Raw genomic sequence first — 25,263 nt, forward strand, 5'->3', positions numbered from 1 at the left:
TATTTATTAAACATAAATGCTATTAATTTATTGGATGGGGAAATAGGTTTATTTATTAATTGGGAATACTATTAATTTATTGTTGGGGCTTGGTAGAGGGGAATAGGTCTATTTATTAAATATGTACACTATTATTTTAATATCAGGGCTGGTTGGAAGAAAATAAATCTATTTATTAAATGTGAATACTATTATTTTAATGTTGGGGCTGGAGGTAGGCCTACTTTAAATGTGGGTGCTACTGATTTAACACATGGGCTGGTTGGAGTTTTCTAAATTTCATGTACCAATTCTTTTACGGGTGATAATTGTTTGTTTGAATCACTGTTCAGATATTAATGCCCGGACAATAATGGAGGACCCAAGGATGGGTGAATTATAGAGATCCACACACTCTACGGATCTAAACTGCTAATATCAGCTATCCTTACAACCATTCTTGTATTAGTGAAACTCACCCAGAAAGAAGGGAGCTGGACTGAATATTCATCCACTTACATGTTTCTCCTGTTCTCATCAGCCAATCCTCAGTATCTGTGTCTCGATTCCTCACTTTCTGTGTCTTGTGGTCAAATTGCTAATTTTCAAACATAAATCAGGGCGACGAAATTCATCTACATTAAGTAAACAAAATGTGTTGACCACAAGACACAGATACTGAGGATTCGAGTGGTGAAACTACGATGGTCTCATAAGTGGATGAATATTCAGTCCAGTACCCTTCTTTCTGGGTGAGTTTCACTAATAGAAGAATGATTGTACGGACGCCTGATATTGACGGTTTAGATCGTTAGAGTGTGTAGATATCTATAATTCACCCACACTTGGGTCCTTGGGTCCAGAACATTAATATCTGAACAGTAATTAAAACAAACAATTATCACCCGTAGCCAGTGCTTCCCTATATAGGACTATGATACTGTGTACAAGAAAGACTAAAACAACAACAAAATAAGAGAGACCCAGAGTTTTTGCAAAGTAGCAATAAATTATTTTCCCCCATATATTATATACCGACTTGTGCTTAATGCGATAATATTGTTACCATCAACAGATATATTGTGATTTGCTTTGAGTGTCAAGTGGATTTGAAATATTGCTGCTATTCTGATTTTTTTTGCTATTATGTTTTCATTTTATTATTGTATAAGTTCTTGTTTATTTGTATCATGTGTATTTTTTATTATATGACTAGCTGAAGTACCCAGCGTTGCCTCTGTTTATATCTTCAAGCTATTAAGTTATCAAGGAGTTGGATGTAACTGTTAACATTTTAAAAATAATTAGCAGCTTAACAGCTCTTCCAACAAACCCATGAGGTAGCTGCCCAGTGTTGTTTTTGTTTTTATATCAAATGTCATCCAAATCCATCCAGTGGAAGGCTCACAAAAGGCTCCCAGGGTCAAAGTTCTGGCCAGCGTACACCAACAGGACGTCTTACTGGAACCTCAACTCCCTAGTATGACTTCTAGGATCCAATTTTTGCAGTCTGTGAAATTTTCGTACAAATCCATCCAGTGGAAGGCTCAGAACTGTCTCCCCATGTCAAAGTTCTGCCCAGTGTACACTAACAGGATGTCCGACCAGGACACAAAGCCTCTTAAAACCTTGGACAGGGTCCAACTGGACTTAACTCGCGTTGGTTTCATCCCAATCGGAGCATGGGTGTCCGAATGTGTGAACGGACAGACAAACAAACCAAATCCAACCAGTGGAAGGCCCAGAACAGGCTCCCCGGGTCAAAGTTCTGCTGAGTGTACACCAATGGAGGTCCGACGGGACCCTAACCCTCTTAAAACCTGTCCAGAATATCTATCTGGACCACCTTGCATTGTTTTCATCCCAGTCGGTGAAGGGGAGTCCGAATGCATATCTGGACAGACAAACAAACCAAATCCATCCAGTAAAAGGCTCCCCGGGTCAAAGTTCTAGCCCGCGTACACGAACAGGAGGTCTGACCAGGACCCTAACCCCCTAATTGGACCACCTTGCGTCAATTTCATCTCGATCGGTGCAGGGGTGTCCGAATGCAAACAAACCAAATCCATCCAGTGGAGGGCCCAGAACAGGTTCCCTGTCAAAGTTCTGGTCAACGTACACCAATGGGAGGTTCGACTGTGACCTACACCCCCTAGTATGTCTTCTGGGATCCAATGTTACCTGACTGTGAGGTTTTTGACCAAATCCATCCAGTGGAAGGCCCAAAACAGGCTCCCCGGGTCAAAAAACTGCCGAGCGTACACCAACGACAGGTCCGACCGGGACCTTAACCCCCTAAATGGACCACCTTGCGTCGGTTTCATCTCAATTGGTGCAGGGGTGTCCGAATGCAAACAAACCAAATCCATCCAGTGGAGGGCCCAGAACAGGCTCCCCGTCAAAGTTCTGGTCAACATACACCAACGGGAGGTCCTACTGTGACCTACACCCCCTAGTATATCTTCTGGGATCCAATGTTACCTGTCTGTGAAGTTATCTTCCAAATCCATCTAGTGAAAGGCTCAGAACAGTCTCCCAGGTTCAAAGTTCTGCCCAGCATACACCAATGGGAGGTCCAACTTGAACCCTAGTTCCCCTAAAACCTGGCCAGGATCGATCTGGACCACCTCACATTGGTTTCATGCCAATTGAGGCAGGGGTGTCTGAATGCATAACTGGACAGACAATCAAACCAAAACCATCCAGTGGAAGACCCAGAATAGACTCCCCAGGTCAAAGTTCTGGCCAGCATACACCAACGGGAAGTGTGACCTACACCCCTAGTATGTCTTCTGGGAACCAATGTTACCAGTCTGTGAAATTTTCGTCCAAATCCATTAAGTGGAAAGCTCAGAACAGACTTACTGGGTTAAAGTTTTGGGCAGTGTACACCAAAAGGAGGTCTGACCGGGTCCCTAATCCCCTTAAAATCTGTCCGGGATCCAACTAAAACACCTTGCATTGGCTTCATCCCAATCTGTGCAGGGGTGTCGAAGATATTCGCCTACAAACAAACTTCTTCTTATATATATATATATATATATATATATATATATATATATATATATACATATATAAATAGATGGATGTAATTTAAATGTATTGGTTCTTTGAATACATATGTTTTTTGCATCAACTAATTTTTATTAGTGGGGATTTGCATTAATACAGCTATAGTGATTGGTTCAAGAACCATCTGCGCAGTTCAGTATGCTCTTTTCTGTGTGTACTTATATTGGAGTATTAACACTTCCTTCTATGAACAGCTGCGTTTGGCCATGACCTTATCTGTGTGGAGTTTGTATGTTCTCCCTTTGTTTGCGTGGGTTTCCTCCAGATGCTCCAGTTTCCTCCCACACTCCAAAAATATACTGGTAGGTTAATTGGCTGCTATTAAATTGTCCTTAGTCTCTCTCGGTTTGTGTGTGTGTGTGTGTGTGTGTGCATGTCAGGGGATTTAGATTGTAAGCTCCAATGGGGCAGGGACTGATGTGAATGAGTTCTCTGAACAGTGCTGCAGAATTAGTGGCACTATATAAATAGATCATGATGAGGATGATATAATACTAATATTTAGCACCAGAAAATTTTTGTGAGATTTAAAATACTGTTCTCCATTGTTAGGTTCCCACAGATAGCTGCATCATCTTCTCAGACCTGCCAGGCTAAAAGGCACATTGTGTTTCTAAAGACCCACAAAACAGCTGGGAGCACGGTATTGAATCTTCTGCACCGTTATGGAGACAGGAATGGATTAAACTTCGCTTTGCCTACCACACCACACTTCAACTATCCTAATCTCTTCCACTCTCGCAGGGTGAAATGGTTCTATTCCTTAAGGAGGCCGAAGTATGACATCCTGTGTCACCACATGCGCTTCAATCTGCCAGAGGTAACACCACAGGCTTGTGTTCTACTATGATTATCTTTATCATGTGCTACACTGTTGAACATAATCTCTCTATGTGAGGATACCACCCTTAGCTTTCAGAGTCTTATCCTTCCACAATATTACCACTACCAATTAGCAAAATAGTTACTGGCTCACACAGACCCTGTCCTAGTAGGGTTTCCTCCAGCGGCACCACGATGCCTGGCACAGGGACTTTTTTAGCTGATACTCTCCCTATATTCTTCGCCATATACACAGGAAGTAGGGTCAAATGTCTCAAACCTCTCCCTTACAGCAGGGGTCTCTCAGTAGACACTTTAGCTGCAACACATAGTGTCCTTGTTACCATTATTATACAATGAAATGGCTTGACTAAATTAGCTATTTTGGCGGGATACAATAAGCATGGGGATACAATATTACATCAGGGAATGATACTACACGCTTACATGAAACAAGACTTTTGACACATTGTATCAGCAGTGTTACGCCATCTGAGTCTGTGATACATTTTGATACAATAACATTTATATTGATACATATTGATACATTTCCCAATGCTATTTCAGCCAGTATATTACTGTGCAGGCACATTGCATATCATCTAGAAGTTCTAACCTAGTTACCTCTCAGATTACCTGTTGACCTAGCTAATTAACATGGGCTGCCAGCTAGTTAACTAAAGCTGGGTACACACTGAAGAATTTTTCCGACCGATGTGCTATCAATTATACCTATGACTGAAGGTCTGATCAGTCTGGCGATTCATGCGTACACAATTTACCTTCAAATCTGTGCTTTTCATCTGGTCCTTTATCTGGTCCTCTAGTCCGGAGAATGACAGCACAATATTCATTCATTCACTACTGTCACATTATCACACTGATTAAAACCGCCTTGTTATAGCTATCACCATGTCCTAACGAATTTCGTTAGCTTCTGTGACTCTGAAACAAAATATTGTGTCTCAGAACGAACAAATGAATTATTCCTTCTACAGCACTCTCTACATTTATTCACTCTGACATTCAGTGCTAACATTGGCTGAAAAGAGCCCGACTCTGTAAACTTCATAGAGATCGTCAGCATGAGTGCATACACACTACATGATCGTTAGGTGATTGATCGGAAAATATTTAACGGTACGATCAACCACATTAAACGATGATCGGCACTTTGGGACGACTTTAGATCATCGTGTCACTATACACACTCACACGATATCTGACCAAACAGTAGGATGTTGGCTGATTTGTCCAATTATTGGACGAAAATCATGTAGTGTGTACCCAGCTTCAGACATTGTTCTGATTACAAACCAAATCTAAGCTACACCTCATAACAATGGACATTTGAGACAAATGGTAATTACCTTAGGTAACACAAGCAAAATGACTTCTGCTGTCCTGTTATTTTCACACAGCATGGCAATATTCTATATATTTCTACTACATACAATAATGCAGGTAATAGCAAGGGCAAAATGTACCTTATAACATAAACTAATAATACACATAATACACCGATGCTCTGGTGTATATGCTTAGACTGGGCCAAGGATTAAAAAGTACATTAAACCGTGAGAAATGGGTGATGAATACAAAGTTCTCAGTCCAGTAGCACCCCGTTTTCTCACAGTGTTGTGTTCTACTATGATTATTTTTCATCATGTACTATACTGTTGAACAAAATCTCTCTAGGTCAGGGATGCCAACTTAAATATGTGTCTACTTTGAAGTGTTAAACACAGCAGAGCACTGAACATAAGCAGGAAACGAAGCACATTAAAAACATACTTACGTATGTATGTTAAGTCTGATTTCAAAATGTGTCCTGCTCTAGAATAGTAGTAATAAGTGAACTAGTGGCTGATTTAATTGATTTATTTATTGTTACCTAAATGCCCTTATCAAGAGTTATCTACCTAAAAATAAAGACACTTGACACTTATTTGGCAAAGAAAGGTCACAAACTTTTATTGAAAATAAGTTATTTAAAGTGATGGAAAATAAAAAGCCCGACCAATCAGCCACCAGCCATTCCAACACCAAAATTGTGGCAACCAAAAATGTACTTTGACACTTCAAGGCAGCAAAGCCCCACTCTGCCTTCTTTGGCTCTGTAGCTGGGATCTGCCCGAATAGGCAGTGACCCATTACTTATGAACCTCGCTTTTAAGGGAGAGTGCTCCACCACCACCCAAATGACCGCACTTAAATTTAATCTCAGAGTGAGCTACCACTGAGCCTTATTTCCCCAACAAAAACCTACCAATGACCAGGTTCACTTTAGAACGGGCCTTGTTGAGATGATCAGCCCTATTAGTGCCTAACCACATCCTCTGGGGAATAATATCAGACCAGATAAAGAGAATACCCAGCTGGCGAGTCAGGATCATATCATATCATGATCAGACTTAATTCTAGCTATAAGCTCTAATCTTTTGAGTTTTCCAAGTGCCTTCCCACCCAAAAGAATAACTAGCATTTCAGGACGCCCAAACTTGGCTTCATTCAGGGGCAGGGTTCTTAAAAAAGAGCACAACACATGCCGCTAACACTCAGTAAAATTCTCACGCTATGAGCTGAAGAACTCTTACTGGTCTAGTATACAAAGGAATGCCCACAAATCACACCTTTATGATTTCCTGTTGACAACCGGAAACATGAATGAATGATACAGCCCATAACCGATAACATCCAACAGTAAAACACAGCAGGCCTAGCCAAAGAAAAGGACGCTATATGGAGGTAAAACCATAATAAACCTAAAAGGGCCACAGGCTATCAGGGCCATCATTTTGAAGAAAATCCCTCCATGTCCGGTAGAAATGAGGCAAGAAAGGCACATCAAACCTCAGACCAGCAAGGGAAGAGGAACAGGTATCATTGCTTATCGTAGCCTAATATATTTTTTGTAACTGCTAGACGTCCATCTACCCAGCTCCATGATAGGTTTAACGGAACAATCCTCCACAGTCAAAACTGATGCCGTGCCTATCCTAAAAGAATGAGTGCATTATCGACCCAGCTAAGACCCAGCCTACACAAACAATTCTGATAAATCATCCTGGATTTAATTAGTGGAATCAAAATAAGTATGTCTCAACCAGTTACAAGCAGCAGCCGGCATCATATTCATGTAAATACCAGCCAAGTGCACCTGGCAAACCACTTTATTGTCTTTACTCATCATCTTAATCCAATGTCCTCTACTGAGCTGACCAGTTTTTGATCTGTGGATCTTACAAACCAAGTTATGCACAAAAAAAAAACAAACAAACACATTCTTGGCAAACACACCTGTATAGTGCAAAATTGTAGATGGCACCACTAATTCACTAATCCTGAATGCCCCAAAAAATGCTATAGAGAAAGCTAAATTAAATAAGCAAAATTCAAACACATGATATGCAACCAGCGATGCTCCACCCATTAGTTTAGCCATAAAATCCCTATAAACTGATCACCTACTATCCTCTACAACCTGTGTAAGTCTGGCCCAGCATCTTACGACCTTGCAGACCAGAAAATTCTTAATGACATCTGTTTCAACTCGCAATTGAAGAAAAAAAGAAATACTTGCCAACAATGTAAACATAGAGGACTTGGACCTCCCAGAAGAAAAAACATCCCTAATAAAGGCTAACAAACACTGCTCCCATGTCTTACCTCAGTAGCAACTCGCGTTACTGAAATACCACATTATCTACACCTCCCAATAGATGTTCACAGTTGAGAGGGTCAGTGCTTTCATGCTGGCTTGATAATCTTTTAAACAGAATAGGGGCATGACAAACCTACTTTCTTTACCGCAGGTTTCGCAGGACTAAATCTAACCAACACCAAGTGTCTGTTAGGAACTCCTTCAGTCAGCATAACAAAACCCGGAGTCTGCTCATAACAGTGTCTAAGCAAATTAATCTCTGGAGGCAATGATGTTTGATGGTTATTAATCGCCTGTACCACCCTAGAACCCTATGCACTTGTCTGAAAAATAATCCCTCCACAATTCTATCACCACTATAATTAGGATTAATTCCAACAAGAGCCAGTTCCTCATGAGTCCCTACCCGTGCCAATCAAAGGGCCAAGGATCAGCTCACCAAATAAGCCCCAAACCCAGCAGATCTAGCAAACAGCTGGATGTCCCCATTAGGTGTGGGAGAAAGAACACACAATCAAACCCCATAAAAGTGTTGAACAAATGCAGCCACCTCGACATATCCTCTCTTATTGCAGCAGATAGCCAAATAAAATCATAAAATCTTAAAACACCTGCTGTAGCACTCTCAAGCTTTCAACAAAATATTCTCCCCATCGGGATCTCTCAACATGGAAAACTCCTCAGACCCAAGAGAAACTGAACCTGTTTCAGAATGACTTTGCTAACTCTCTCAAACAATTCCAGCATGCTCCTTCCTTAAATTCTACAGGATCAGTTACTTAGCACAGCACACAACCTCCACACATGCAAAGACCTTCATGCCCAACCTCCTACTAGATGCTCCAGCATGGGGACCAGCAAGCTTCATCTTAAAAAGTTGTATCAAACTCTCGTTCTTGCCCTGACAGAGATAACACTCTCAGAAGAAAAATTACTCCCTCTTATGAACTCCATGAATTTCTTAACTGACTGCTGCAATGGTACTGGAGTAGCATCAAGGAAACATGGGGCAAGAGGGAGGGCAGAGACCAGATGACCAATACGGGTGGGTCAGGCCCAGATGCAGTCACATGTGAAGCTTATGAGAGGCCTCATGTGTGAAGGCGTTTGATCCTCCATCTCCAGCTGGTGAGCGGAGTCCATGAAATACTGAGGCAACAGTACTAACAAAATAGGATGTGGCCCTCTAGGTGGATATAAAGCTCATCCCAGTCAGGGCATCACCAGTGACTGTGGCCAGAATAGTGGGGGCAGGAGGCACCAGGATAGAAATTGTTGGGAAGGGCTGGGATTGGGGAACACACATGTCAAGGAGGAGGAGAGTGAGGCAAGGGCAAGAGAGGTGAAACAGGAAATCCCAGGCAATACTGGGGAGGGCAAATGCTGGTGGTACAGGCTAGGCTGGGCAAAGGTCACCTGGGGAGGGCTAGAATGGGAAGGGACAGGAGGGGAGGTATAAGAGTGGGCAGGGAATGGCGTGCAGGGCCGGGGGGAGAGCAGAGAAATTGGGATCTGGGCACAGGAGGGGCAGCAGAGCTGTGGCCAGGGAGATGGAGGCAAGGAAACGAGGAGGGCAGTGCATTTTGGGAGAAACGTAGGCTGGAGAGGGAAAAAACATAATCAAATGCAGGAGGACCAAGGCCATAAGCGAACCAGCTGGACAAAACAAACGGACACTGGGGTTTGTGGGAGAGGAAGATGGGAAAAGGGTAACCAGGAAGGGCATTTCTGGTAAATCAGGGGATCGAGTGGGAGTACTGGGTAAGAAGTGCGGAAAGCGTCAGGAACACTTTTCCCCTACCACTCTGTTAGCGGCAGAGAAGGGGGGAAAGCGAGGATAAGCAGGAAGCCAGCTGCACTATCTATGAGCAAGTGCACATTGGCATCAATGACAGGGGGCCAGCAGAAACCTTGACGAGGCGATGGGGGGCACACGGGGTCTCTTCTGCCTAAGCATGGCTGAAAGCGAATGGAGGGTGACGGGAGGGATGAAATGCAGAAGCTAAAGGTATAAAAAAAACAGAGAAAAGGCGGTAAAGCTAGAAAAAAGGAAACAACAAAAGTATGCCATTAGGCTTACATGAGATTTGGGTTTGGTAAGTGATTTACTACCGCATTTATTTCAGAACTTAGGAAATGTCTGGATTTGAATAAGGGTGCAGGTACACTCATATTCTATGCTTTTTTTTAAAACACAAGTTGCTTGCACTTTGCATCCGACTATGAATCAGGTCCAATATGTGTGCAACACTAATGATTTCATTTCTATATATTGGAAGGGTCTATACGCAGTAATCCTAACAGAGGCAGATATATGATGGCCATTGATGGCCATTGTGAATCTTTGCCCAATTCCTCCAGCACCTGTAAGAGATACACCATTTAGGAGGGATGTGACCATGTGTACTTGTGCCGCAGTTATGTGTTCGTGCTCTTTCAGCTTGCACACAATTGTCCCACCCCATTCCGCCTCTCCAGGTGTAAGGGGATACAGGTCAACAATATGCAAAATCCTAGATACGTATGTGTGCAGATTTACTTGGGTCCCATGAACAGTATGGAAATGTATATCGTACATAAGGAAATTCATGTACGTCCAACTCTAAATGAGCCCTTTATGATGCCAGGAGAGAAATTCTGCGCCATTTTGTTTATACAGCGGAAGAGACATTGTTTATATACAAAAGCCATAACATGCTCTAAGTTCATGCAACATCTCTTGGTAAAGTTGTATCTTTCTACAGCTTCCATTATCGCTTGTATGCAGATGACACACAGATCTGCCCCTCCGGTCCTGAACTCTACATATTAGTCAATGTCTCCAATTTTCTTTCAGTCATCTGCTCGTGGAAGTTAAACAGAAATAAAACAGAAATGATGATGTCTCATTATCATCCTAACCTCTATCTGATTGCTTCCTTACAGTCAATGGTCAATATTGTCCTTATATTCTCCTAATTTCCAAGATTGCCTCACACTCTCCTTTCCTGCATATGTCAACACAATCTCCAAGTTGTGCTGCTTCCAAATGAACAACATTTCCAGATTATGTTTGTTCCTCAGTCAAGAGGCCACTGTGCTCCTTGCTCACATTAACCTTTTCAATGTCTATCTGGTTTTGCTGGCCAGACAAAGCCATCTCCAACTAGACATCAATGCCCCTGAAGACTCATCAGCACATCCTGCCAATTCTTATATGTTGCTTCTCTCTGTCAATCCCTAGTTTGGCTTCCTATAATTTCTAAATATTACAAAATATATATCTGTATAGAATTTAAAGCATCTCAAATCCTTCAGAAGTGGTGATGCTCCAAATGTGTCTCTGGTACCTTAAACCTGCAGCAACAGCTCACAAATATAAATAATTCCAGATTAACTCAAATACATTTGGGCAGCCTATGCTTCAGAAGGTCTTTTATAAGCTTGCTGATATCACATGACAGATGAGGTAATGATAATGTGCTATTTTTGTATTTTTTTTTATCTGAAGGGATGTATATATTAATATTGTGATGTATGATTGTCATGGTGAGACACTGCAACATCTGCGGAAAGCGTTAACCCTTAGAGAGTCAGGAAAAAGTCCCGCCCATTCTCACATGAGAGGAGTTTGGTCCTGTTTAAGTGCTCAAATTCAAACAAGTCTCATTGATGTATAGGGAGGGTGGAAGTCTCACACCTGACCCATAAAGAAGCCAATATTCCCTGTACCTGCTTTTCACATATGTTGCTGTGTTGTACTGTGGATTGTCACAATAAAATTCATATGTGATGGCTGGTGATGGCGATATTAACTCACTACAGTATGTTTACCATGATTTCTACCTAGGTCCCGTTTATAACATTCCTGAATTTAATTGTTCACCAGCATGCACCTGGTAGTATGGACAGAAATATGACTGCAACATCATGTTATTGATTGAGTAATGATTTGCATAGACTACATAGATCCTCACATGCTATTATTATTGTGAACACAGACATGTGAAGAAGGATACAGGAGCCCACCCCCATCCCCCAAAGAAAAAGAAATTGGGCACCCTGTCACCTGTTATGTGCAGTAAACAAGTCTATGAAATACAGGCTGGCTGATGGGGTGTTGCGCAACATGGAATTATTTCCATGTGTTTCCTATAATTTCCAGAATTAAATTTAAAATGCTGTCACTTGCCTGAAAATCCTTCCACAGCCTTTATGTTAAAAAGGTTGACTATAAATTGTCATCCAGTCGTTGCCTGCGCTGCTCTAGTGAACATCAAATGTTAAACTCTCACATAACCTCTTCCCATGCACAGCTACAAGATTTCTCCAGAGCAACTTTCCCTATATGGAATTTTTATCCCCCTCTCCACAAACTTCAAAATCTTTAGATGTTACCCCAAGACCCACCTCTTCAAGAGGACTATTCTTCTATTCCACTATCTCTATCTTTATTACTACTTGCCCTAAAATTGTCCACTCCCTTCGATTGTTATTTTTCCTGTACATTTTGGAAAGTTTTTGGATTGAGGGCCTGTTTGGACAGGGCTAACATTGCATTAGGTTTTAAAGTGACTATATGTACAGTAATTTGCTTGTAACACAAGGCCCTGAGTAATATCCTGTAGATCTATAAATAAAATATAATAATAGTAACATGTGAGTAGTGAAGCTTATGGCATAAGGGTGGGAGCATAAATCTCCAGTATTCCTTGTAGAACAATATACGTATCGAGTGTTCCTGATGTTAGTCATGGTGTGCATATACCATGAAGTATTTACACATGAATAACATAAACTTTATTTATTTCTCAGGTTCAAAAGGTGATACCATCAGACTCTTTCTATTTTACCATTATTCGGGATCCAGCTAAAATGGCAGAATCCGCTTTCTCCTACTATCGTTTTGATTCATCTGCTTTCAGGAGGGCACGTAATTTCAAAGCATTTATTTCCAATCCATTACGTTACTATCGACAGGGAGATAAATCAAACATATATGCCCGCAACCTCTTGTCGTTTGACCTAGGATATAACCCTGATGCCCCGTTTACAGTAGCTTTGGCAAAAGCCCAAATCAAGGCAGTGGAGAGGACTTTTAACTTGGTTCTTCTCGCTGAGTACTTTGATGAATCCATGATCTTTTTGAAAGACAAACTGTGTTGGGAGCTTGATGATGTGGTGACCTTTAAACTCAACATTCGTGGGACCTCAATGCCACTGGAGAAAAATGAGGTAGATCAATTGAGGGTATGGAATTCTCTAGACTGGTACCTCTATTCTCACTTTAACCGCACATTCTGGGAGAAGGTAGAACATTTTGGAAGGGTAAAGATGGACAATGAGGTGAGGAGGTTGAGAGAAAGGAGACAACAGTTGGCTGAAATTTGTCTCGAGAGCTTGGAGCCTGTTGGAGCAGAAGACATTAATGACAAAGCTATTAAGCCTTACCAATCTGGGCAGGCTCAGATCCTGGGGTGGGCTATAAAAACAAATCTTTCACTTGATATCCATACACAGTGTGTTAAAATGGTAACTCCAGAGCTGCAGTACATGGATCTCTTATATAGACGTAATTTTTAAATGGGGATATAATAAGGGTCAGAATTTGCAATTACTCCTGCCTGGGGGATAGGTCTTTGAGAGGACTACAGAAGACCAATGTGAAAAACATACTCTTCAGGCAAACATTTGAAAATATAACTACTGGATCTGTCACCTTTTAGGGAAAACTCTGATTGAATAATGCGTGTGTTTAAGTCACCATCTTTTTTTATGGGTGGACAATTACTTCATCTGGCCTCCACTTTCTTCATGTCTTCTTATAGATTGAGATCTAGTGAGATCTCAGATAATGTTTGGAAAGACATTGCTATATTGTAGACAATTCACTGTTAATCATGATGATGATGCTGACTCTAAGACAGTCCAATTTGGATACACCTGAAAACTGAAAGTCATCTGGGGAATAGAAAAACATTAAAGTTTAATATATTCCCTAATTGACACTTTGGACTGAGTTACTAAAAATTGTGACTTTTGTGTATGCGTAAAAAAGGATTCAGAAATTCAGGTTTCTGTGACTGTATTTTAAGCTGTACATATCTTTATATTTGTGCAACATTAAAGTTATGGTATAGATACATCAAAAGGCAAATTTGAGCCCGTCATCATCATGAACTCCGAAATTTGCACCAGATCTATAATACTTGCAAAACACAACTACTGAAAGGTCTATCCCAAAAATATATATGTAAGTCAAAATCTGATGCATCTCTAGGGGGCATGTTTACATTACTTGCAAAAGACTGCAATGCCAGATAATAATCCCATAAAAAATGGTAGCATCATTTGCAGTCGAAGTGGAAAATGAAGAAAACAAATGACTGCTATGTCACCAACAGGACGCAATGAAGCCAGATGTGATCTGGCCATTTTGCCCAAGAGACAAACGTTTGGATTTTGTCCAGTTTGGCCATCCACATTTGTGCCCAAATTTAATGAAAATACTGTCATTTGACTCGTCAGGATTGGCCCATGTGTGGCCACCACAAGGTACTTTAAAGTGTACCTATCGGAGCTAGAAATGTATATTTAACAAGTGTTTAGTAATTATTGATCCTTATTGTTTAAATACCAGATTCAAGTCCCTTACTTTAACTTATTTTGTTTAAAAGTGCAAGTTCAAATGCCAGTGAAAACACATGTCAAATGGAAACATCACAATTGGGTATGTGGTCATTGGTAACAAGGGCTTTCATCTTCAGTACCATTTCTTGTGTTGCACTAGTTTTAAAAACATTAGTACAAACCACAATATTAATCCCTAAGCCTTGCCTAATTCTCATTAATATTGTTAACCTTAGTTTATATAGTGTGAACATATTATGCAGTGCTTTACAGAAAATGTTTTTATAACTGAGGATTGAATTAAACACGAGGAACGTTAAAAGCTGAGGTTTGTGTATATAACTTGTTGTACCTCTCTAGAGGGTTGTGGAGCAGACAGGGGATTTGGTTACACATAGTGGTAGTATTTCTCTGAGGCAGGACTTGCTTATTGTCAGGCTATAAAACTCCTTGGCTAAGAAGGTTTCTGCCTCTAGGATCCAGGAAAGTTGGGCCCTCCAGCCTCCCTGTCTTTGCTGGATCTTTGGCTCAGGTCCTCGGGCCCTGCTCACCTGATGGGGTTACTGTTTGTTTTTTCTAGGTTCTGGTGCTGGATTTTCATGAGTACCTATCTATTATTTATGGCTTTGGGCTGGTCTCTATGGTCATTGTGTTTTGATAACCAGAATGGTTTGTTTTGTTGGAAAAATATGTGCAGTTGGCGTCCAATGCTTGGTGTACGCCCAATACTTTGGTTTGGATGATTCTGAACCTGTTTCCCTTCTGGATTCAGTTCAAGTATCACCCTTGGGCGTCGGCTTGTTGGTTGTGTTCCTTTCAGCCCAGAGTGGATTCAGGTTCTAGGAATTCTGGATAAGTGTTCCTCACATTAAGGATAAGGATAAATGTGTGCCTGGGTGAAAGTGTTACCAAGTTGGATTGATATCCAGAGAGTAAATGACGTCCGTTTGAGTATCCAGATTTTTGTGGCTAGCTGTACTGCTTAATGTTTTCACTTCCACCATACAGTGCTGCTAAATAAACTAATTTTATTTTCCACAATTATGTCTTGGTGTCAATTATTTATAGTACATCGTTAACAGGGTAAAAGAGGTTAGAACATCAACCAATAAGCATTTTAATAACATTGCTTCAGTCCTTTTTCCAGTGGAGCTTACCGTATAAATTCTCTACCACACAAACTAACATTAACTTGCTGGTAAGTACTTGGAATGTCTGAACTAGAGCTCCCAGAGGAAGCCCATACAAACACAGTGATCAAATGCCACACAGATAGTGTCCTGGTCAGAATAGATTCCATGGCCTGATTCAGGTGAAAAACTGTTCTCGCTAATCAAATGCAGTGATTTGGGGTTTTATGACACACTGGTGAGGGCCAGGTATAAGTAGAAGAATAAATGTGTACAGACCCTGAAGTTGGAGAATGAGATCCTTGTAGTACTGTTATATGTGAACAGTAAGATATAGAGCTATTTGCAACACTGTAATCCCTATAATAAGAATACAGACAGGAGGCAACAGTACAGGTCAGAAAACCTTGCACCTTTGTTAAACATAATTCATAGCCCCTACTGGTTGATGGGGTTGGATATTAAGTGTCCACATTCAAAATGTCGACAGTCAATATGTCGACACCATAAAGTGGCGACCACAATGTGTACATGTTCATAATGTCAACACAGTTAAAATGTTGACATGTAAAATGTGGACAGGATTGTAAAGTTAACATTCAAAATGTTGACATAAATAAACAGCTGTAAACAATAAAAATGGCTGGTTAAAACTAGGGGGGGTCTGCATTTATTTTTGTGGACCTGAACTCCATAGGGAATCCAGCTCCATTCTGACCAGTTAATATTTCTATATTTTTTATTGACCTAAACGGTTCCTCCAGCATATAGCTTTCCCTAATTTACACCTTACACCTAGTGGTTACTTTGTTTTTACCCTGCCATATTAGACAGTATCCTCTAAATAGGAAATGGCATACAGCAGCGGTTCCCAAACTGTGCGCCGCGGCTCCCAGGGGTGCCGCGGCGCTGTGACAGGGGTGCCGCGGCCAGGTAGCGAAAAAAAGAAAAGAAAAAAAAATACATACCAATCTGGAGGCACCCGGGACCCAGCATCCTCCCTCCTTACTTCTCATTGAACGTCGGGCGTGATGACGTCATCACGACCCGACAGTCTGTGACAAGCAGGAGAGAGGAGGATGCTGGGTCCCGGGTGCCTCCAGATTGGTATGTATTTTTTTTTAATTATTTTTTTTCGCTACCTGGCCGCGGGACACAGGGGGGACAGAGTGTGATGACAGAAGATGACAGGGGCAGAGTGTAATGACAGAAGATGGCAGGGGCAGAATGTGATGACAGAAGATGGCAGGGGCAGAGTGTAATGACAGAAGATGACAGGGGCAGAATGTGATGACAGAAGATGACAGGGGCAGAGTGTAATGACAGAAGATGGCAGGGGCAGACTGTGATGACAGAAGATGGCAGGCTCAGAGTGTGATGACAGTAGATGACAGGGGCAGAGTGTGATGACAGAAGATGGCAGGGGCAGAGTGTGATGACAGAAGATGGCAGGCTCAGAGTGTGATGACAGTAGATGACAGGGGCAGAGTGTGATGACAGAAGATGGCAGGGGCAGAGTGTGATGACAGAAGATGGCAGGCTCAGAGTGTGATGACAGTAGATGACAGGGGCAGAGTGTGATGACAGAAGATGACAGGGGCAGAGTGTGATGACAGAAGATGGCAGGTGCAGAGTGTGATGACAGAAGATGGCAGGGGCAGAGTGTGATGACAGAAGATGGCAGGGGCAGAGTAAGATGACAGGGGCAGAGTGTGATGACCGAAGATGACAGGGGCAGAGTGTGATGACAGTAGATGACAGGGGCAGAGTGTGATGACAGAAGATGACAGGGGCAGAGTGTGATGACAGAAGATGGCAGGGGCAGAGTGTGATGACAGAAGATGGCAGGGCCAGAGTGTGATGGCAGGGGCAGAGTGTGATGACAGAAGATGACAGGCGCAGAGTGTGATGACAGAAGATGACAGGGGCAGAGTGTGATGACAGAAGATGACAGGGGCAGAGTGTGATGACAGAAGATGACAGGGGCAGAGTGTGATGACAGAAGATGGCAGGGGCAGAGTGTGATGACAGAAGATGACAGGGGCAGAGTGTGATGACCGAAGATGACAGGGGCAGAGTGTGATGACAGTAGATGACAGGGGCAGAGTGTGATGACAGAAGATGACAGGGGCAGAGTGTGAAGACAGAAGATGGCAGGGGCAGAATGTGATGACAGAAGATGGCAGGCGCAGACTGTGATGACTGGAGATGATGGCGGGCACAGACTGTGATGACTGGAGATGATGGCGGGCACAGAGTGTGATGACTGGAGATGATGGCGGGCACAGAGTGTGATGACTGGAGATGAAGGAGGGCACAGAGTGAGAGGTGGAGATGAAGGAGGGCACAGAGTGAGGGGTGGAGATGAAGGAGGGCACAGTGTGTGGATGAAGGGCTCAGTGTGAGTTAGGTGTAAATTACTCTTTGACAGAAATATAATTGAAAAAAATATATAAAAATATTGTTATCCCTTGGATTTATTTGTAATATTTTTGCATACAACTAAATAAGTATTTCTGTCCTGACCTAAAAACTTAATACGTTTCTTGACCCAACTACTTATAAAAGGGGACTGCTCAGTAATTATTTTGGAGGGGTGCCTTGAAAAAATTATGGTGACTCTAAGGGTGCCGCGAACTGCAAAAGTTTGGGAACCACTGGCATACAGGATTAAAGGCAATGCATGGCTGTGATATGCATATGTTAAGTGAGTTTCCTGAAAGATGGTGTCGGGTTAACTTAATTACCTCACGGACCAATTTTTTTACAAAAAAAAACACAGGCAGCAATATATTTGTATGCAGCGTGCAAAAGCTTAGAATTTTGTTTGGATCACTGAGGATTAGCACAGCTGGCATAAAGGATTAGAAACAAAATATTGAAATGGGACTATAAAGGATTTCATTTTTGGTTGAATTTTCTTTATGAATGTTGAAAGCACACCTAATACAGGATTATTGTCATAAAGGTAAACATTGATACCATACATTGAGAATGTTGGCGCAATGGGCCTCTATCTAGTTTAATACATTAATGTTCTAAATGTAGCTTAAAACATGATACAAACAACATGGTCTGTGTGAATGAGTAGATTGCCCATTCACCTTTTAATCTTCACCTTGCTTCTCAGATAATCTTTGCCATATGCCTGATTGCCCATTATGAAGGAGTAATGGTTATTCTCTGGATAATCAGTAACCAGGCCCTGGATGAGGAGGGATTTATCACGCATATAGCCTGTAGATTGATTGCATTATATGATTTCTAATTTAGAAAAGATTATCTCCTGTTGCAATAGTGGTACAATGGCAACATGTGTACCATTTACTGTCTCAAAATATCTCCCTACTCGACACCTCCGTTCTGCACACGATCTGCATCTCTCTTCCACTCTCATAATATCCTCCCATTCTCGGTTATAGGACTTTTTTTGGGTTGCACCCACTTTGTGGAATTCCCTCCCTCGCACAGTAAGACTTTCCTCTAGTCTCCAAACCTTCAAGCGTTCTCTGAAAACCCACCTCTTCAGACAAGCTTATGATATTCCTCAACCACCATCTTAATCTCCCCTATTACCACCCTCCAGACAGCTAACACAAGACAACAACTCTCTGACCAACATTGGTACATACACAGCCCACTCAGTACTTTACCTTGCATTCTAGCTGGTCCAGTTTGCAACATGATGTAGCACTTGTCCTTGTGTTTCAAACTCCCATTGTCCCATAAATTGTAAGCTTGCGAGCAGGGTTCTCTTACCTCTCTGTCTGTATGTATTACCCAGTATTGTTTTATTAATGTTTGTTCCCAATTGTAAAGTATTACGGAATTTGCTGGCACTATATAAATAAATGATGATGATATGTTACAAATGAGCAATATTATAAAATTGCAGCTTTGTCTGCACTCGAGTACCTCATCCAGTGACAAATTAATTTACTGTCTGATGTGCGTAGTACCCGTTTGAGTTCCCGACTAAAAGCTGTTGGGCCATTCCTGCCGCTACAGCTACTGTGGTCTGGAATGATCCAGATGCACAACAGTTTAATCAGAGATGGTATTATTGCGTGAATGCCAATTGTATGCTCTAGGTCACTGCCCAATGCCCAGAGTTTCCAGGCTGACATGAAATGGGAGCTTATAACCTCTGTCTTAGGTATCCCAAAGAGGCTTACTAGTGACCTGTACACTCCCTGTACCTGAGGTTAGTCCTACTGGTGGCGCTACCTCTCTTGCTGCTGTAGGACCAGCATGCAATTAACAAAATATTTATGTTAGGTGTCTTGATAATCCAAGCTTCATATGATAACATTTGCAAAACATATAGACCCCCCATTTTTGATTATTAAGTATGTTTGATAAATGTCCAACTTTTTGTAATAGGTTTCTATTTTGCTTTTCCAAAAGATGATTGCTCCAAAAATGACTAGATCAAATTAGTTATGTAGGAAACCATTTGTTATTTTTTTTATAACAAAATGTTAAAAGTTAACAAGCTGAAGTGTTAAAGGATAGTTTTTGTCTAGTGAACATGTCTGGAGACACAGCTACTAAATATTGTCAGGAAAACTGAGATACATTTTTGCAAATGTAAATCTGTAACAAAGTTAGCCAAAAATGTATTGCACACATGTTTGATAATCATGAGACAGTACATTGTGAGTCATTGCTGTACTCAAAAAAGTGTGATTCCCTTTGTGGCTATGTGATGGGTATATCTTTAAGAATTTATCTAATTTTTGTTGTGAATGCTTGCTGACCATGGGCCTGATTCATCAAGGAATGGATCTGCGGATAATACGATAATCGTCTCTGCCCATGCTCAGAAAAGGGAGATCCATTACAATCCGTTGTGCAAGCTGATATGTTCCATTGAGTAAGCTAAGAGTCTCGCAAATTTAAGTGAAATTCCATCACAACTGCATTTACAAAGTTTTCTGACCACTTGAGAAAAAAGGGTAGGGAATGGGTGGAGATCTTAAATAAGTTGAGAAGAGTAGGCGTTATCTCCGTCTGTGTTGGATAGTTGAATTTTATCTCAAATCATTGCTGAAAGTTGAAAGTTAAAGTCAGGTTCATGTTTAAATCCAAAGCAGCTAGCTAAATAGCAACAAAAAATAAACTGTTTGAAAAGCATTGTTTGTTTAAAACACTCACAACTAAATATGCACAACATAAATATAAACACACTTCACATAAAAAAGTTTTTGTTTTTTTGTTGGTAAATTTATTTTATATTTATATCAAACATTAAACATTAAACATTGTGTACATTTTTTTAAAAGCAACCTCTTTTTAATTGCAACCACAATTGTAATTAATTGCAATGTCAAGTGGTTGATAGGTCAACAGTTAGGTGCTGATGATATTTGGGGATTAGGCTAAACCCGAAACTGCCGGAATGCCGGAACGCCGGAATAAGTCAGCTTACTATAGCGCTGCTTGGTGTCTTGAGTAAAGCTAGTGTTGTGTTTTCTATGCCTGTATAGTGCATTTTGTTCTGCTACACAGACATGGAATGGATGGCTAAGGTATTGCCAGACCCATTCCAGCAGCCGGAATAAAACCTAAAAATATTTTATATGTAGCTGTAATATTAAACATTGTGTATTTTTAAAAACAAACAACCTCTTTTTAATTACATGCACAATTGTAATAAATAGCAATTTAAAGTGGCTGATATGTCAACAGTTCGTTGCTAGTGTTTGTAACAAAACATCTTACAATATGTTAGTAATAATATGCAAAAAAAATAAGTTATGGGAATTAAAGGGATGATTTGTGCGAACTCAATCCAAGCGTAGTCTTACACCATGAACACTTTGGACAGCCACACAAATATGGGAAGGATATTTAATGATCCCACAGAGACATGAGCATTGGTGAGAATTCAAACTCAGGTTTGCACTGTTGCAAGGTAGATTGTCTAACCACCACGCCAATGTGCAAGTGGTTAATACAATATGTGAATGAAATAGAATAGACTGAAAAGTTGAGCAGCAACTTCTGTCATAAAAAACTTTTTCATGATTAAATTTTAATTAATGTCAATACTTTTAAATATTATAGATAGTTTACATTTTTCGAGATGGAAAATGAGTCATGTATAACAATAATAATAATAATAATAATAATAATAATAATACAAATTATCATAATAGTTAGACTTCAATTTTTTTTTAAAGTTTTTTTGGACACTTAAGTTTTTTGGGTTTCATCTGCAGATATGTCTTTGCAATCCAGTCATTTTTAACTGCTGATTCTCTGTGTTGTAGCTGCACACATTTGTCAACATGACATTTAGCCATATTACCCAAAATGTAGCAGGAATCAAACTCATGAACCCACTGAAACAATGGGGATTGTTTAATTACTACACTAACGTGCAAATGGAAACAGTGTGTGCATGAAATTGACTAGAAGGAAAAGCTGAGAATCACAGTCTCTCCTGACAAACAGTTTACCGCCAATAATTTTGTTTCAATAATAATCTATTAGATGCTTATTATCCAATCTACAATTAAATATTTGAGACCTCAATGCTTGGTACATGCACAGTTTACTGTCGAAGTCGTATAATTGGATGGAAGAATGTATATTGATTAATATTGTTTTACCGTGCGTTTGTGATCAGTACGCCACGTGTTACGTTTCATGGCGCGATTGCACGATAAAACACGCATGCATACACTCGCACTTTCACATTCATTTATTTATATATTTCATATTCATAATGGTTCCATTCCACAGTCATTTATGAGCAGATGGTATTTGGTTTATAGGTATATATATATTATAAGGTTATATGTACACTTTAGTGATATTTAAGGTTCAGTTTACAGGAAACTTATCATATTTAGTATCATTCTAATCCCCAATTTGTTCGCAGACATCCGGTGCAATCGCCAAACAGAATGCACATTGCGTATGGTAGTTATAGATTGTAGGCAATAAATGATTAGAATGATATTGTCTGTGTAGTGTAAATAGGCTAGTTTAAACTGGATTTTGGGCGGGAAAACTGGAGTGTATCCGCTGGAGAGCTGACCTCCACCTTTGGATATTTTTGTTTGGACTGGCCTATGACCTGCATTACACTGGACCCTCCTGAAGCTTGGATCTATAGAAGTAAGCCACATCATGTGTATTGTTTTCTCTGTATCACTGAGCATATATATACAGCTCACTGGGACCAGCTAAAAGAGTCATCACTGACCACAGTCTTCTGGACTGAAGGACTGACTAGCTGGATCCAGCAGAGGGCGCAGCGTATGTATGTATTGTAACAAAAGGAGCCATTTAGCTGGCAATATGCAGATAAAGCAGGGAAGTAGAGTAAAACATTGGCACAGTTATGTACCTAGGTGGAGATTAAACCAGGTAAAAACATATGTGTAGTTTAAAATTGATTTACTTACATGATTTAAAAGCTGCTTCCTCTCAGCAAACAGACAGGGTGGGTCTGAAAGTCTAAACAGAACCAGGGATGGGCGTTTCCTTTTAAAGAGAAGGTGGGTGTGTTACCTGTCCATCAAGCTAGGCCTGTGGGAGAAGTGTCAGGTGTTAAACCCTGCTTGTTTCATTGTTCAGGGAGACTAACGCTGGGGTAGCTGGCTAGTCTTGAGAGAAAGCTGGTCTATGTATAGCAAGCGTTTAGGGTCTCCATAATTGCTGTGAAAGTATACGGTGTCAAAACATTTATTACCATCCTGACACTAAAGAACTATAAAAAGGAAGAAGTTGTACGCATGTGCTTCACCAGTAGCGGGCTCTTGCCACAAGTGGTGTCAGGAGTGGGATGCTCCGGGAAGCAAGTTTCCGCTACCCAACCCGCGCAGACGTCAACATGGAGGAAGTACTGAGAACCCTCGTGAATGTGGCCGCTGTGCAGCAACAGCAGCAAGCTCAGATGCTACAAGTCACCGAGGCACAGATGGAAAACACAAGGCTCTTAAGAGAAGAGTTAAGCCAGGTGAGGCATGACAGAAATGAACCACCTGGTCCTGTACTCCTGAAAATGTCACCAGGTGATGACATAGAAGCATATCTGGTGTCCTTTGAGAGACTTGCAAAAAGGGCAAAATGGCCTCCTAAAGATTGGGCTGAGAGACTGGCGCCATACCTGACTGGTGAAGCTCAGCGAGCTTATATGGATCTAGATGAGGAACGGGCCTCTGATTATTCGTGCCTAAAGTCTGAGATATTGGCTCGCATTGGAGTTTCCGGGCCAGGCCGAGCCCAGCGCTATCACCAATGGCGCTATGATAAAGAAAAACCGGTCAGAGCGCAAGTCGCTGAGCTTTCTAAAATGTTAAAGAAATGGCTGCAGCCTGAGGAGAATTCGCCTTCTCGGATTATTGAAGTTCTGGCGATAGATCACTGCATCCGGGGGCTGAACCGCGATTTGCAAAGGTGGGTGCTGCAATCAAACCCACAAACTTACGAAGAGCTTGCCACCGTGGTAGAAAGGTTTTGTGCGCTGCAGCAAATGACTAAAGAACCTACATTTGTGCCAAAGCCGCTGCCGCGCCTAAAGCCAGGTTTGACAATCCTTGCTACAGGGCCCAATAGCAAAACTGCTACGGACAGAGGGCTAGGTGCAAAGCTGTCTAATCTGAAGTGTTTTAAATGTGGTGAGCCAGGCCACTTTAAGGCAGAGTGTCCTAAACTACCGGAACCCATGGACTGTTCCGTGGCACGTATTGGGCCTGCATTTCCAAGCTGTTTTACCATGAGTCCCACATCAGGAAGTCCTTGTTTGTTCCGGGTGACTGTGCTAATCAACCAAAACCTTGTTCTGGCCTTGGTTGACTCGGGGAGTGAACTCTCATTGGTTTCCAGCTCTGCCTTACCCGAAACCATAACTTCTTGGTTGCCCAAGGTGAAGGTTCTTTGCGTACATGGCACGACAGAGGAGTATGAAAGAACAATACTACCAGTCACAATCAAAGACAAAACTGTTATGGTGGTAGCTGCCATAGCACCTAAACTCCCATATCCACTCATTTTGGGGCGAGACTTCCCACTGTTTAATGATGTCCTTGGTGAGCGGATCCGGCCAGACATGCCGGCAACTGATGCAACGGTCGGAAGCCCGGTCTTAAAGGAACCGCCTAAGAATCCACAACATCTGGACATCGATCTTTGGGAACTGCCAAACCGGAATGCCATCCTGGGAGTTACAGCAGAAGTTCCACAAAAGCATCCACCTGTGGGGAAACATGGACAGTCCAAACTAGCATTGGTCGGTGATGTCGCAGATGAGCCCACCCCGCCTGTCAGTGAGGATATGGACTGGTCCGCAATACCAATTTTGTTTCCTCTGCAGGACTTTGCTCAAGACCAACTTAATAATGCCACTTTGGAACATGCCTTTAAAAGTGTGACTGAGGTAAATGGGGTAGCGAAAGCCGCCCAGCCTGCAGAAGGTATACCATGTTTTATTGTTAAAAATAATTTCTTGTATAGAGTTGCTACTGTACAGGGGTAAAAAGTAGAACAATTAATGGTTCCTCAGGTCCATGTACCCCTAGTGTTAAAAGCAGCACATACACATGTCTGTGGGGGACACCTAGGGGAGGATAAAACATGGGAACGAGTTCTGCTTAGGTTTTACTGGCCCGGTGTACACATGGCAGTGAAAAAGTATTGCCGGTCCTGTCCCATTTGTCAGAGAACCTGTCCCAAACCCATGTACAGGGCACCTCTCATTCCAATACCAATAGTAAAAGTTCCCTTTGAACGGATAGCTATGGACCTTGTGGGGAGAACTGGAAAAATCAGCACGTGGGCACCAATATATACTAGTGGTGCTTGACTATGCAACCAGGTATCCAGAGGCAATTCCCCTACGAAACATAAAGTCCAGCACCATAGCTAAAGAACTGGTATTGATGTTTACACGCTTGGGAATACCCAAAGAAATTCTCACAGACCAGGGTACTCCATTCATGTCTAAACTGATGAAGGACATGTGCCAGTTGCAAG

At 41.5% G+C, this 25,263-nt stretch overlaps 1 protein-coding gene across 1 annotated transcript in view; it reads left to right on the forward strand.

The window, feature by feature from the left end:
* LOC142150586 (galactose-3-O-sulfotransferase 4-like) overlaps positions 1-13,099 on the forward strand; it is a 53,070-nt gene extending 39,971 nt beyond the window's left edge. The window contains exons 3-5 of the mRNA XM_075205787.1: positions 1,771-1,801; positions 3,614-3,871; positions 12,332-13,099. Of these exons, the coding sequence (XP_075061888.1) occupies positions 1,771-1,801; positions 3,614-3,871; positions 12,332-13,099 (1,057 nt within the window). The remainder of the gene's footprint in view (positions 1-1,770; positions 1,802-3,613; positions 3,872-12,331) is intronic.
* The last annotated feature ends 12,164 nt before the right edge of the window (positions 13,100-25,263 follow it).

This window comes from Mixophyes fleayi, chromosome 4 (assembly GCF_038048845.1).
Source record: "Mixophyes fleayi isolate aMixFle1 chromosome 4, aMixFle1.hap1, whole genome shotgun sequence".
Taxonomy (NCBI): Eukaryota; Metazoa; Chordata; class Amphibia; order Anura; family Limnodynastidae; genus Mixophyes; species Mixophyes fleayi.